Source organism: Trichomycterus rosablanca, chromosome 2, assembly GCF_030014385.1.
Source record: "Trichomycterus rosablanca isolate fTriRos1 chromosome 2, fTriRos1.hap1, whole genome shotgun sequence".
Taxonomy (NCBI): Eukaryota; Metazoa; Chordata; class Actinopteri; order Siluriformes; family Trichomycteridae; genus Trichomycterus; species Trichomycterus rosablanca.
The window spans coordinates 31557065-31570615 of record NC_085989.1 but is presented as its reverse complement, the minus strand read 5'-3'; the positions used below and the strand labels follow the sequence as shown (position 1 = coordinate 31570615).

At 38.5% G+C, this 13551-nt stretch overlaps 1 protein-coding gene across 1 annotated transcript in view; it reads left to right on the top strand.

Moving 5' to 3' along the window:
* The window catches only part of csmd2 (CUB and Sushi multiple domains 2), a 472613-nt gene that overhangs the window by 284829 nt on the left and 174233 nt on the right, over positions 1-13551 (top strand). Inside the window, exons 13-15 of the mRNA XM_063014411.1 lie at positions 7250-7432; positions 9364-9690; positions 12865-13059. Of these exons, the coding sequence (XP_062870481.1) occupies positions 7250-7432; positions 9364-9690; positions 12865-13059 (705 nt within the window). The remainder of the gene's footprint in view (positions 1-7249; positions 7433-9363; positions 9691-12864; positions 13060-13551) is intronic.

The window sequence follows — 13551 nt, the reverse complement described above, 5'->3', positions numbered from 1 at the left end:
TTCGAAACTCAATAACATAATCCGCTACTGATCGACTACCTTGGGTGAGCTCGAGAAGGCGTGGACCCACCTCGCGGCCCCCCGAAGGGTGAAAAAAGGTCTCCTTAAGGGCTTCCTTGAAAGCACTTTCGGATGAGCACTCGGGGGCATTTTGCTCCCAGAGGGCAGTAGCCCACTCTAATGTTCTACCTGACAACAAGGACACGATGTAGGCGACTTTAGAACGCTCGGTAGGATAGCGAGAGGGTTGTAGTTCGAACGCTAGTGCACATTGAAGGAGAAAGCCGCGACACCTCTTAGCGTCCCCCGAAAATCTTTCGGGGGGAGGTATGGGGGTGTCGCGGACTCCAGACTCCCCAGAGTGGGTCACGGGATTTGGGATGGGCTCAGAGGTTGGCGGATGCCGGGTGAGCGTAGCTACCCGCTGAGCCAACTCATTAAGGGCCACCTCATGTCTGCCCAACGCCACACCTTGGTGGCGTAACACGTCCGCGAGCTGTTGGGGCTCTGCTGAGTCCATAACTGGTCGCACCTTTCTGTCACGTGGGAAGAAGGGAGGACTCACACGCAGAGATAAATACAAATTATATTTTATTTAATAATAATAAACAGAAAAATAAACAGGGAAAATAAAAGGGCAAAAAGAAAAATTGAGTGTGTTAATTCGGGAAGAAAATGGGGAGAAAATGCATTAAAAAATAAATAAATAAAATTGTATGTAGTTTTTAATTAGGTTGTCTGTCCTATGAAATATTGTTTGGAATTTTAAACAAGACAAATATGTAAACAATAGAAAAACAATGGCGTATATTTTAGGGATGTCCCAATCACGTTTTTTTGTTCCCGATCCCGATCCCGATCATTAATTTTGATCCCGATCCGATACCGAGTCTGAAACCGATACTTGTATTTTCTAGATATTGTCTAGATAAGAACTAGATAATACAGTTCACACAGTGCACACTTCAAGTACATAACAGTTATTCAAATTAATCCAAAGTATATGTTTAACAACTGAATAGCTCTGCAGTGCTGTAGGAAAAAAATTGCCTGCATCCAAGCTATTGCTTAATGTTCTTTCATTTTTACAAAATAAAAGTAAACAAACTTAGTGCAGCATTGAAGTAGAACACTCAAAATGAGTGAGATAATTACAGTTTCACTTTTAACTTTACATTCAAAGAACACAATTCTGTTTAATGCAGTGATACACTAAACATGAACAGAAATCTCCACTCAAAAGTGGTGTAGCAGCTTAACTTGAATATAAAAAAAACAAATAAGTTACTTAACAGCATTACAGTAAAACCTGAATACCAAAATAAAATGGAAAGTCACTCTTTTGTTATGAAGGAAAGCCAGTTCTTAGAGCACTTGTATTGTGACAAATGGTTTGATGGACGTTTCTACGCGAAGTGAGTGTGTTTTGACCCTTTGGGGCTTCCATAGTGTATGGAATAGCGTGCTTGGCTAATGCGATGACTCTAGCTGTCCGCTATTTGGTACCGTAACAGAAGAAGTTAATAAAGTGTTTTGCTCCCAACAATTTGTGAATATACCGTGTGTTTATTTCTTTATTAAGCAAGTGCATCACTTCGACGCTGGGTTACATAACTAAGCCAATCAGAGTGCTTGATACTGAGATGTCATTCAGTCTTGTAACATGGTAATGCTGTATGTTATGGTCCTGAAGTTTTCATACTCGGATTAAAAGTTATTGTTTTGTAAACCGGAGTGATTCTTGACTCACACACCATATAAACAGTAAAATTCTACAGTAATGAACGCAGCTCTGCTACTACCGCCTCGTGAAACGCTCGCATTACAGACATTACACTACACTGGACTTGTTTCACTTTCCAATTTAAAGTATGTCCACACAGCGGACATGCTGAAGTAAAACAAAAGATCGGTATTACTAGGAAGTCAGTGACTTCAAAATTGCAAACGAAAACAGTGACAAATTAATACATCAGTGGAAAATGAAACTATGTACATAATAAATGTGTCAGCTTCTTGTGTATGTCAGCTTCTAGTAAGAGAGAGTTTGTTTACTACCAGGTGAAGGATGTCTGCTGTAACCAAGTTTTGCTATTACTGACTTGGGTATAAAAACTATAATAGTTCAGCAGTGAGCCATGTTAAGAGTGGTGTCCTTCTAAGTTCCAGCAGAGGGGGCATGGAGGCGCAGATGATTAATGTGTCAGTTTCTCCCAATTGACAGTTACCTGTGCCTTAATTAATGGAGTGAAGCATTGATTCAACCCATTAATTTACTCCAAGTGGAACAAGTCTGGGGAGAAAAAAATTGTAAATGAGTTATATACACCGATCAGCCATAACATTCAAACCACCTCCTTGTTTCTACACTCACTGTCCATTTTATCAGCTCCACCTACCATATAGAAGCACTTTGTAGTTCTACAATTACTGACTGTAGTCCATCTGTTTCTCTGCATGCATTGTTGGTCAGGACTCTCCCAGGACCACCACAGAGCAGGTATTATTTAGGTGGTGGATCATTCTCAGCACTGCAGTGACAATGACATGGTGGTGGTGTATATATACTGTATATATATATATATATATATATATATACAGTGTATCACAAAAGTGAGTACACCCCTCACATTTCTGCAGATATTTAAGTATATCTTTTCATGGGACAACACTGACAAAATGACACTTTGACACAATGAAAAGTAGTCTGTGTGCAGCTTATATAACAGTGTAAATTTATTCTTCCCTCAAAATAACTCAATATACAGCCATTAATGTCTAAACCACCGGCAACAAAAGTGAGTACACCCCTTAGTGAAAGTTCCTGAAGTGTCAATATTTTGTGTGGCCATCATTATTTCCCAGAACTGCCTTAACTCTCCTGGGCATGGAGTTTACCAGAGCTGCACAGGTTGCCACTGGAATGCTTTTCCACTCCTCCATGACGACATCACGGAGCTGGCGGATATTTGAGACTTTGCGCTCCTCCACCTTCCGCTTGAGGATGCCCCAAAGATGTTCTATTGGGTTTAGGTCTGGAGACATGCTTGGCCAGTCCATCACCTTTACCCTCAGCCTCTTCAATAAAGCAGTGGTCGTCTTAGAGGTGTGTTTGGGGTCATTATCATGCTGGAACACTGCCCTGCGACCCAGTTTCCGGAGGGAGGGGATCATGCTCTGCTTCAGTATTTCACAGTACATATTGGAGTTCATGTGTCCCTCAATGAAATGTAACTCCCCAACACCTGCTGCACTCATGCAGCCCCAGACCATGGCATTCCCACCACCATGCTTGACTGTAGGCATGACACACTTATCTTTGTACTCCTCACCTGATTGCCGCCACACATGCTTGAGACCATCTGAACCAAACAAATTAATCTTGGTCTCATCAGACCATAGGACATGGTTCCAGTAATCCATGTCCTTTGTTGCCATGTCTTCAGCAAACTGTTTGCGGGCTTTCTTGTGTAGAGACTTCAGAAGAGGCTTCCTTCTGGGGTGACAGCCATGCAGACCAATTTGATGTAGTGTGCGGCGTATGGTCTGAGCACTGACAGGCTGACCCCCCACCTTTTCAATCTCTGCAGCAATGCTGACAGCACTCCTGCGCCTATCTTTCAAAGACAGCAGTCGGATGTGACGCTGAGCACGTGCACTCAGCTTCTTTGGACGACCAACGCGAGGTCTGTTCTGAGTGGACCCTGCTCTTTTAAAACGCTGGATGATCTTGGCCACTGTGCTGCAGCTCAGTTTCAGGGTGTTGGCAATCTTCTTGTAGCCTTGGCCATCTTCATGTAGCGCAACAATTCGTCTTTTAAGATCCTCAGAGAGTTCTTTGCCATGAGGTGCCATGTTGGAACTTTCAGTGACCAGTATGAGAGAGTGTGAGAGCTGTACTACACACCTGCTGCCTATGCACACCTGAGACCTAGTAACACTAACAAATCACATGACATTTTGGAGGGAAAATGACAAGCAGTGCTCAATTTGGACATTTAGGGGTGTAGTCTCTTAGGGGTGTACTCACTTTTGTTGCTGGTGGTTTAGACATTAATGGCTGTATATTGAGTTATTTTGAGGGAAGAATAAATTTACACTGTTATATAAGCTGCACACAGACTACTTTTCATTGTGTCAAAGTGTCATTTTGTCAGTGTTGTCCCATGAAAAGATATACTTAAATATCTGCAGAAATGTGAGGGGTGTACTCACTTTTGTGATACACTGTATATATGACAGCCAATTATAACAGACAGGACACAAATGTAACACACTTTGATGAGTTTTTACACATTTTACAGATAAACTACAATTATTAATTACAAGCTATTAACTTTACTTGTGTCCACCCATGTAATGACATTTCTATAAGGGCATGCAAAAGGTGGATGTTAGGAGGGTCTGTAATAAACAAGCAACAGGTTACAATCGGTGCTGATACAATAGGTGTACCTAATGAAATGGCAAAAGAGTATACAAGTGGTAAATGGCACAGAACACCCACATTCACCACCTTTCAAAGTATTCCACTGAAGCTCTTTGCACGGAATGTTTTCAGTTGTATGGTGTTATTTTAATTTTCACTCTCCATAGAGACAAGCCTCTCTCCCACAATTTTTGTCACCCATCACTGCTCTCTCAATACCTTCCCCGCCATTCTGATATAGCCTTTCACTCACAAATGAGGCCCTGCACACTGAGACAGGTAGACCTAAGAGGGTGAGAGATAGAAAAGAGGATTCATTAGAGGTGCAGGCCAGTCCTAGACAACAATACTGACAAGGCTAGCTCCATGCATGTAATGGGCTCCTGGTGGGGAAAAAAGACAAATAAATTCAGAATATAAGAGATAAAACTGACTTGCAATGTTAATGTGAATGAGAGATAGCAAAATACAAAGGTGGGTAGCATTGCACTACATTTGATTTGTTACTTTAAACAAATTATAAAACATTTTAGACAAGTAGTTTTAATTTAAGATACTATTTATATTTACCTGAGGAACTTGTAATTATAAGAATCGGCTTTTCAGAGAGTCTAAAACGCTTATCATTTAAAAAAATAATGTAACTTAATGTATTAAAAAAATGACATAGAAACAAACACTAAGCCTCTTAATTATTACTGCTTATACACTAATTAAGAAAACAATAAAGTAAAGGTAAAGTGCAGGTTTTATTGTATTTTTGATTAATTTTAAACAGTTTTTTAAATTGTATTTAAGTGTTTTTTGTATTATATTTGTGTTAGTTTCAGTGTATAAGTGTCAAAAACAACCCCATTATTTTACATTAGCCTAAAATACAAGCAGTTCCTCGGGACCATGGAATGCATTAACAGGTTTCCCATACATCAATATGGAAAAAAAAAAACCTTAAAACTCAACGCCTTTTAAACTCGATGCCACTCCCAGAACCAATTGATGTTGAGTTTCAAGGTACCTCTGTACTGAAATATACTTCATATTCCTCATCTCTTTTTAAACTTCCTCTGATTGGGCAGTTGTGTGCTGCTGGAAAATGGTTTGTTTAATGTTCTGTAATACATTATCACTACTTGTCCTGTTGTGTTCCACTTTAGACCCCCTTCTTAGTTCTGTATTTTGCTTTTCTTTGATAGTTTACTAAATCAAAGATTGTTTCGTGCATCTGCTCACTTATGTCAAACCTATTCACCCAGCCTTTTGTTACAGACAGCACCCATTTGGCAAGGTCAGAATTGATGATTGATTATAAATTGATTAAAAAACACTGATCTGCTATGAATTAATTGCTACTGGATCATGGGTCAAACTGTCTGCAGTACAGCAATTTTGACATTGTCATTGGGTTTAAGGCTAAGCTGTAAAAAAGATCTGTATTTTGCCAAATGTTGGTGTAAATTTTGCACATCCGTCTTTATTTCCATGGTAATGTGAAGCTTGCTTAGCTGTGGACAGACACACATGTTCTAGCAGCTTCTTATTCTACTAAATATGACAACAAACAGCTAATTGAAAATCCTACAAGTGTAATCTTTTGACTTGACTTAAGCTTACTGTGCATTGCTTTTATTTCAGTCAGCTATAGAAGCAGAATCTTACTTTGTGTGTTTGTGATTCCTCCCTCTCCTCGCTCCTTGTCCAGACGCTGTCTGTCACCTTCTGACCACTCGCTCTGTCATTATGGAAGCCATCATTTTCACTTGACTTGCTCTTTGGACAGAGAGAGAATCGGATTGTAAGAGTAGAAAGATGTCTGTATGAAAGAACACCACTGATCATTCACTCCACTGATTCCACTATTCGGTTTTAGCTACTAGAAGGCTTTTCTACCTCTAGCAGACAGTTGTTTGGATCATGCTTTATTGACTTCTGAATCCTACCTCAACACTTTGCAGAACTTGGGTTAAGGGTCGAGGTACTAGTAGTCTTTTTTGTATTTATTTATGATATACCTTCAAAAACCTGCTTCAGCAAGACCCAAGGCTCAAACCCACCAAGAACTGGGACGAGTTCTCAAAAACAACAAAAAGACTAGGGCAGACTGAGACATCCAGTGTCAGCTTTAAAAGATAATAGGTGTGCCAGCTAATGCACTGACATAGAATACAGAAAGAAGTCATGATATTTATAGAAAACCATCCCACTTGGAACGTATCAGCGCTCACAAGTCACAGGTGACTGTCATTAAGAGAATGACGGGTCACACTGTGACTCCATGCTCCCTCTACGTGGGTGGACTGTCAAAACTCTATTTAGCATCTACTCTAATACAAAAAAAACCCTACAGAAATGGTATAAATAGAGCCATTTCAGCCAGTGGATGTCAGTTGCCCTATGCTACACATTTCAGCCTCAGTAAATACAGGCACACACTTCATATTTCACATCGCAGCGCATTAAACCTTTCTATGTATAGACGTATAATCACAGGCAAGACAAATTGCTCATGTTAACTCCTGTCCACGGTTAAATGGCACCTATTATAAGCATGTAGTAAGATTATGCGGATGGTCAGGCATGTGTCCATCATTTAGAAGAATCTGATGGTAATGTCTGGTACCAGATAATACAGGACTTCTTCATATGCCTTGTGGAGTCCATGTCTTGGTGGGTCTGGGCTGTTTTGACAGCATATTATTTATGTGGACAACTGACCATGAGCTTATTTCAAAAGCATAATTTTGCAATCACAGTGGTTGACCAGACACATTGAATTCTACCAAAGTGTCATTATTTTATTGTTACTTTTGTTCAATTTGTTAGAAATTGACCAGGGAAGCTGTGGAGACCCTGGAATCCCAGCCTATGGCAAGCGAGAAGGAACAGGCTTCAGACATGGGGACAAGCTGTATTTTGAATGTCTACCTGCTTTCGAGCTGGTGGGGAAAAAGAACATAACCTGTCAAAAGAACAATCAGTGGTCAGCCAAGAAACCCAGCTGTGTGTGTAAGTACAAGTATTTCTCTTTACTTGAATGTGCTGTGTTCCCATTCTAGTCGTGTTCTACTGTATGAGTTTCTGTAACTAAACAGCTATAGTTGATCTCCAGCCAATCATTTTTGATCTGCTTCAAAGCTCATTTTATCTCCATGTTACACTTTCAGGTTTAATTTAAATGTAAATAAAGTAATGCTTTATCAGTAATTGCAGCATCAGCATCAAGTCATGCAAATCAGTGCTGACAGTGTTCTTAGGTAAGAGAGGAGAGATACAAAAATGTGAATCTACTGTTTATACCTTTGGTCAGTTTTAATGAGAGACTGATGGCAAATATTTGTATAAAACTTCTTTGTAAGTCACTTGTCACTTTAAATTAAACTACTGTATATAAAATGTCTTGCTTTCGGCAGCTAATGTCCAACAGACACTCTGCTGCTACTCTGTTTGCAAAGGCAATGAAATAAAATAAAAAAGCTAACTTTGTTTGTTATACCAGCAGCCACCAGCAAACTTCGAAGCCTTTAATCATACTTATTTATCACTAGTTATTTTGGTACTTTTTTGTAGTTTTACCATCTGGACAATCTTTCTCCCAGCAGCATATAGAAACAATTTGGCTTTTCTTCCTGACCTTGGCAAGGAATTAGGAAGAATAGTCAATCATAATAAATAATAAGGGAAAAGAAGAAGAAGGCCATGCCACAAGTTACATGGCATTATTTGTGTAGGTTACATGTTCTCTATAGGTGTATTTAACTGTAAATAGAAGTTATTTTTATGATGGTTTTTTTATGCTTTATCCTACCACAGCCAGCACATGCTGTTTCTGTTAGTGTCTCTTATTAACCATTTATTATTCTTAAAAAAACAACAACAAAAAAACACATTCAAAACTAGCATTAAAAGTAGCATAGTTAAAAAAAAAGTACAGTTTACACTAAAGTATAAAGCAGTAAAATAATTGTTTTTTATTTTTTAGTAATTACTGATGCATTCAAATACAAGTCAAATATTCAAATAGTTATTACATGTATGTTTTTATATATGTTTTAAATATTAAGTATAAGTATTAATCTGTAAAACGCATTAGCTTACAGCTCAAGTCATCCCCAATATATCTTGTTTCTGCAGATTTTTCTGACATGGGGGGGTAAGGTATAAGTCCTGAAAGGTGCCGATAGAAGTAAAATAAAAGAAAACAATAATTGAATAAATGAACAAAATAACAGAACTTTAGAAATACACAAATGGAAACATACCCAAGCCACTGCACTTCATACAATCAGAAAACCAAGAAATGTCAGCCCAGTAAATTGGCAGTAACAAAAAGAAAGCTGCCACATCACACATGGACACACAACCTGAGACCAGAAAGGACTCTGTTCTGACCAGTAAAAAACTGACACCAGTAAAAATGCCAAGCTATGCCCAAATAAACCCTGCCAGCCAATAACTTTTATTTTTACATAAATAAAAAAAAAAACTTTAATATTTAAAAAACAACATTATGTTAATAATTGTTTAGACAATATAAGATAAGTTTACAATATTTACCTCTACATCATTACAGCATACAAACCGTGTGACTCGCTCGTTGACATCCATCCATGGTAAGGATCCACTATTTCAGGCATTTGCGTAGTTATAAACCACTACATAGTGCACAGCAGGCATGATATTTCACTAATATTTTTTAGAAAGGAATGAAAAAAAAGTTAATTGTTGATAAGTAAGTGAGTGAGTAGGTGCTGTCCTATACAGGGTGCATTCTTGCACCAAGAAATAAATAGAGCTTTGGTTTTATCTATTTTATGATTCTATTCTATTCTAAATTAACATTGGAATTTTCTCCCTAAATAGATCATAACATTTTTTATTATTATTATTTAAATGTATTTTTTTATGTTTTCATATGCATTTATTTCTTATTTCCTCAGTCTCCTGCTTCTTTAACTTCACTACCTCATCTGGAGTTCTGCTGTCACCCAACTATCCTCAAGAATACAGCAACAACATGCACTGTGTGTGGCTGATCATTGCTAAGCCAGAGAGCCGGATCAACCTGGCCTTCAACGACCTAAACATGGAAAAGCAGTTTGACTTCCTGTCAATTAAAGATGGAGGCAAGGCTGAGTCACCCATTTTGGGCACCTTTTCTGGGGATGTGTTGCCATCGCCCATTACCACTAGTGGACATGTGGCTCGGCTTGAGTTTCTCACTGACCACACTTACACGGACCGGGGTTTCAACATCACTTTTACAAGTAAGTCCTGACTTCTGGTGCTGTTAGCATTTATTTTAGACTGTTTCTTTTGTTTTCTAGGATGTTCTCTGTTTATTTTATTTACATGCAATATTAATGGTGGTGGCTAGATAATTAAAATCAATAAAAATATAATCACTCAATTTAATGATTCATGTTTTTATAAATGTGTAACTGGATGAGACGAGCCTTGCCACTGAGGTGCCAGGTGTAGCTCAGCACTTTAAGAATTTGAAGTGAACTCAGTTTGCAGAGATCATACACAAGGTAGAACAAAACTGTGAATAAAAGCTACGAACAAAAAGGTTAATCTGACATAAAAAGTTTGCCAAAAGAACGATTACAAAGTAACAAATGAAAGATCCAAAAATATGCAGCACGCAATGGAGAAACGTGATGGAAAATGGATAGAGCAGAAATTAAAACTGGTTGTCACAATATGCCAAATTACTTCGAGCACTTGGTCCTGGGTTTGATCCCCAGGTGGGACGGTCTGGGTCCTTTCTGTGTGGAGTTTGCATGTTCTCCCCATGTCTGTGTGGGTTTACTCCGGGTTCCTCCCACAGTCCAAAGACATGCAAGTGAGGTAAATTGGAGATACTAAATTATCCATGATTGTGTTTGATATAACCTTGTGTCAACTGATGAACCCTGTGTAAAGAGTAACTACCGTTCTTGTCATGAATGTAACCAAAGTGTAAAACATGACATTAAAATCCTAATAAACAAACTTGGAGCACCTGGAACAACCAAGTTCTCTAAAAAGTTCTCCAGGATGGCCCGAAACTTGGTGGGTTCCTAGGAAGAGTACTGGAATCTGTTTCAAGAAAAAGCAGGTTGCCAAAAGATGAACCAGCAACTCATCTTCCTCTAGTGGGGGAAGCAAACCTGATGAATAGAAACACTTCCAGCTGGAGTGAATTAATGCTATAATTAGGAGGAACTGAAACGTCAATCATCTGTGTCCCCATGCTGGCACCGGCCATATTTGGCAAGGCAGGTGGACATAATTCTGTAACTTGACCCCAGCGCCAATCTCCACAGTCAAACCAACCACAAAGTAAAATGAAGTCTCTTTATTTTAATCTTTATTATTGATGTTCATTTGCCATTGTTTCCTAACAATTTGCTTTTAAGTGTAGAATGTTTTCAAACTTCTTTCAAATAGCTAGAACTTATTTTGCTCATGGCCAGGCTTGATATTGTACAATGTATCTTTGAAGATGGAAGTGTTTGAGTTAAAAAATTCCCACCTTTTTGTATTAGACAGCTTTGATTGTGAGTTAGTATTACAAGAATCCTATTGCTGTGGCTTTACTGGCTAATATCTGTTGATAACATGCTGTAGGCTATGGGAAATTTTGTGTGGAGTAGCAGGTACTGATGGATGCTATGCTCTTCTAGTTGAGACAAAAAGAGAATCTAATTATTACGATTTAATGCTTTATATATCTTGGGAATTACATCTTGTAGAATATTACTACAATCGTGTTTCTAAAATTTGCCTGATGTCTGGATTTGACAATCTCTTTGATTGATGTGTAGACTGTCTTAAATAAATTAAGCAAGCCACCTCCCCTTCAACTTTCAGGGAAGTTGTAGCCTAGCGGGTAAAGTACAGGACTAGTAATCAGAAGGTAACTGGTTGAAGCCCCACATCTGCCAGGTTGCCACTGTTGGGCCTTTGAGCAAGGCCCTTAACCCTAAGTTGCTTAGACTGTATTCTGTCGCAGTAATATTAGTCGCTTTAGATAAAAGCACCCACTAAATGCCAGAAATGTAAATATCATAGGAAGCCCTATAATTGCATACAGCATACAACTGCAAACTACAAAACAATGTGTCAATTGAGAACGCACCAGTCATACACTAAATGGTCACCCTTCCTAATGAATGATTTAAGTTTTTTTTTTTTTAGCACCCACCCATTGCTAACCGGCATACTCATTAATTATATGAAATACATTATAGGCTTTTAACTATGCAGGCGGTCCTTCCCTCTTCCTGTATGACTGTGCCCTTGCGCACAAAGCAAGCTCAATAAATACTCCAGGGGTCTGTACAGAGCCCTGACCACAACCACTCCATAAGCTTAGAGACAACTTGGAACAAAAATTGCGAGCCAGGCCTATACATTGGTACCTGACTTCACAAATGGTACAAATTCCCACAATCAATGGCAATGGCAATGTTGGGGCTTGAACCACGGACTTTCTGATCATTAGTCCGGTACCTTATTTACCACTTTGTAATGTTGCCATTCCTTCTCACAACTTAAATGACATTTTGGCACAGAGGATACCAAGGGGTGAATAGTCTTAGATTATATTTTTCTCCCATTCTTTCTGCAAACACATCTTAAGATGTGTAGCAGTATGAGGTTGTTGTTGGTCCCTTATTATGTTTCAAAATTCCCCACACATTCTCTACTGGGAACTGCACGCGGGCCAGTCCAGAACCCATATCCTCTTCTTCCACAGCCATGCCTTTGTAATGTGTGCAGCATGTGCTTTTGCACTTTCTCGTTGAAAAATGCATGGACGTCCCTGGAAAACATGTTGTCTTGAAGGCAGCATATGTCACTCTTAAATCTGAATGTACTTTCCTGCATTAATGCTGCCATTACAGAAGTGTAAATTACCTTTGTCAAGGACAATGACACACAGACTCAGCCTTTTGTAGATACTGCTTTTCTACCAAATCATGATTACAATCACCTGTTGACATCACCTGTTTGAAATCACATCATTATTTATTATTTATTTATTTATTTATGTATTCTCTTTTTACAAAGTAATGTAAATGAGGGAGACAGTTACTCTGCTGTAAACATACTTGCACAGGACTGACTGTAAACACCATCTTAATGCTCACCAGACTGCTCTGTCATCTTTATGTATGACTTTAGAATACAATGCATGTCGTAATGATGTTTTCTGCTGAAGGCGCTGATAGTACCATTTACCCTTGCATCATTTTGTCAGGGAAAATTACATTTTGCAGTGACAGGCGTTTGCTCAATTTGCCAGATTTGCCTGCTCTGCCTACAAGTAAAATTCAAACTGTGCTACTGTTTTATTACTTTTCATCTATATAATATTACTACATCTATGTTCTTACTATAGTTCAATGATATAGCTGATTTACTTTTTTTGTCCTTTCTTTGTTTGGCAGCATTTCGACACAATGAATGTCCCGATCCTGGAGTGCCAGTCAATGGAAAGCGCTTCGGGGAGAGTTTACAGTTGGGCAGTTCAATCTCTTTTTTGTGTGAAGAGGGGTTTGTGAAGACCCATGGTTCTCAGACCATTTCCTGCATTCTCAAAGACGGCAACGTAGTGTGGGACAATGCTGTGCCACGCTGTGAAGGTTGGTGTTTAAGATTCATTTATTAGATTTACAAATCAACTTTTTATTAGGCTCTCCAAACTAATCCTGATTGTTTGCTCTTAGAAAAGCTACTGGTTTATCTGGCATAGAAAACAATGTGTTGAAAAGATTGCTTTAGGATTTTGGTTCATATTAACATGACTACATCACCCACTGCAGTGCCATGACAGTGCTGCATGGTTGGAAATACAGTGGTACCTTGAAACTCAACGTCAATTGTCTCTGAGACTGGCGTTGAGTTTCAAGGCATTTTTACCCATAAGGATGTATGGAAAACCTGTTAATGCGTTCCATGGTCCTGTGGAACTGCATATATTTTAGGCTAATGTAAAATTATGGGGTTGTATATTATATATTTTATATTATGTATATATATTTTATATATATATATATATATATATATATATATATATATATATACACACAATATATTGGCAATAAGTATAATATAAAACACTATAATTCAATTGA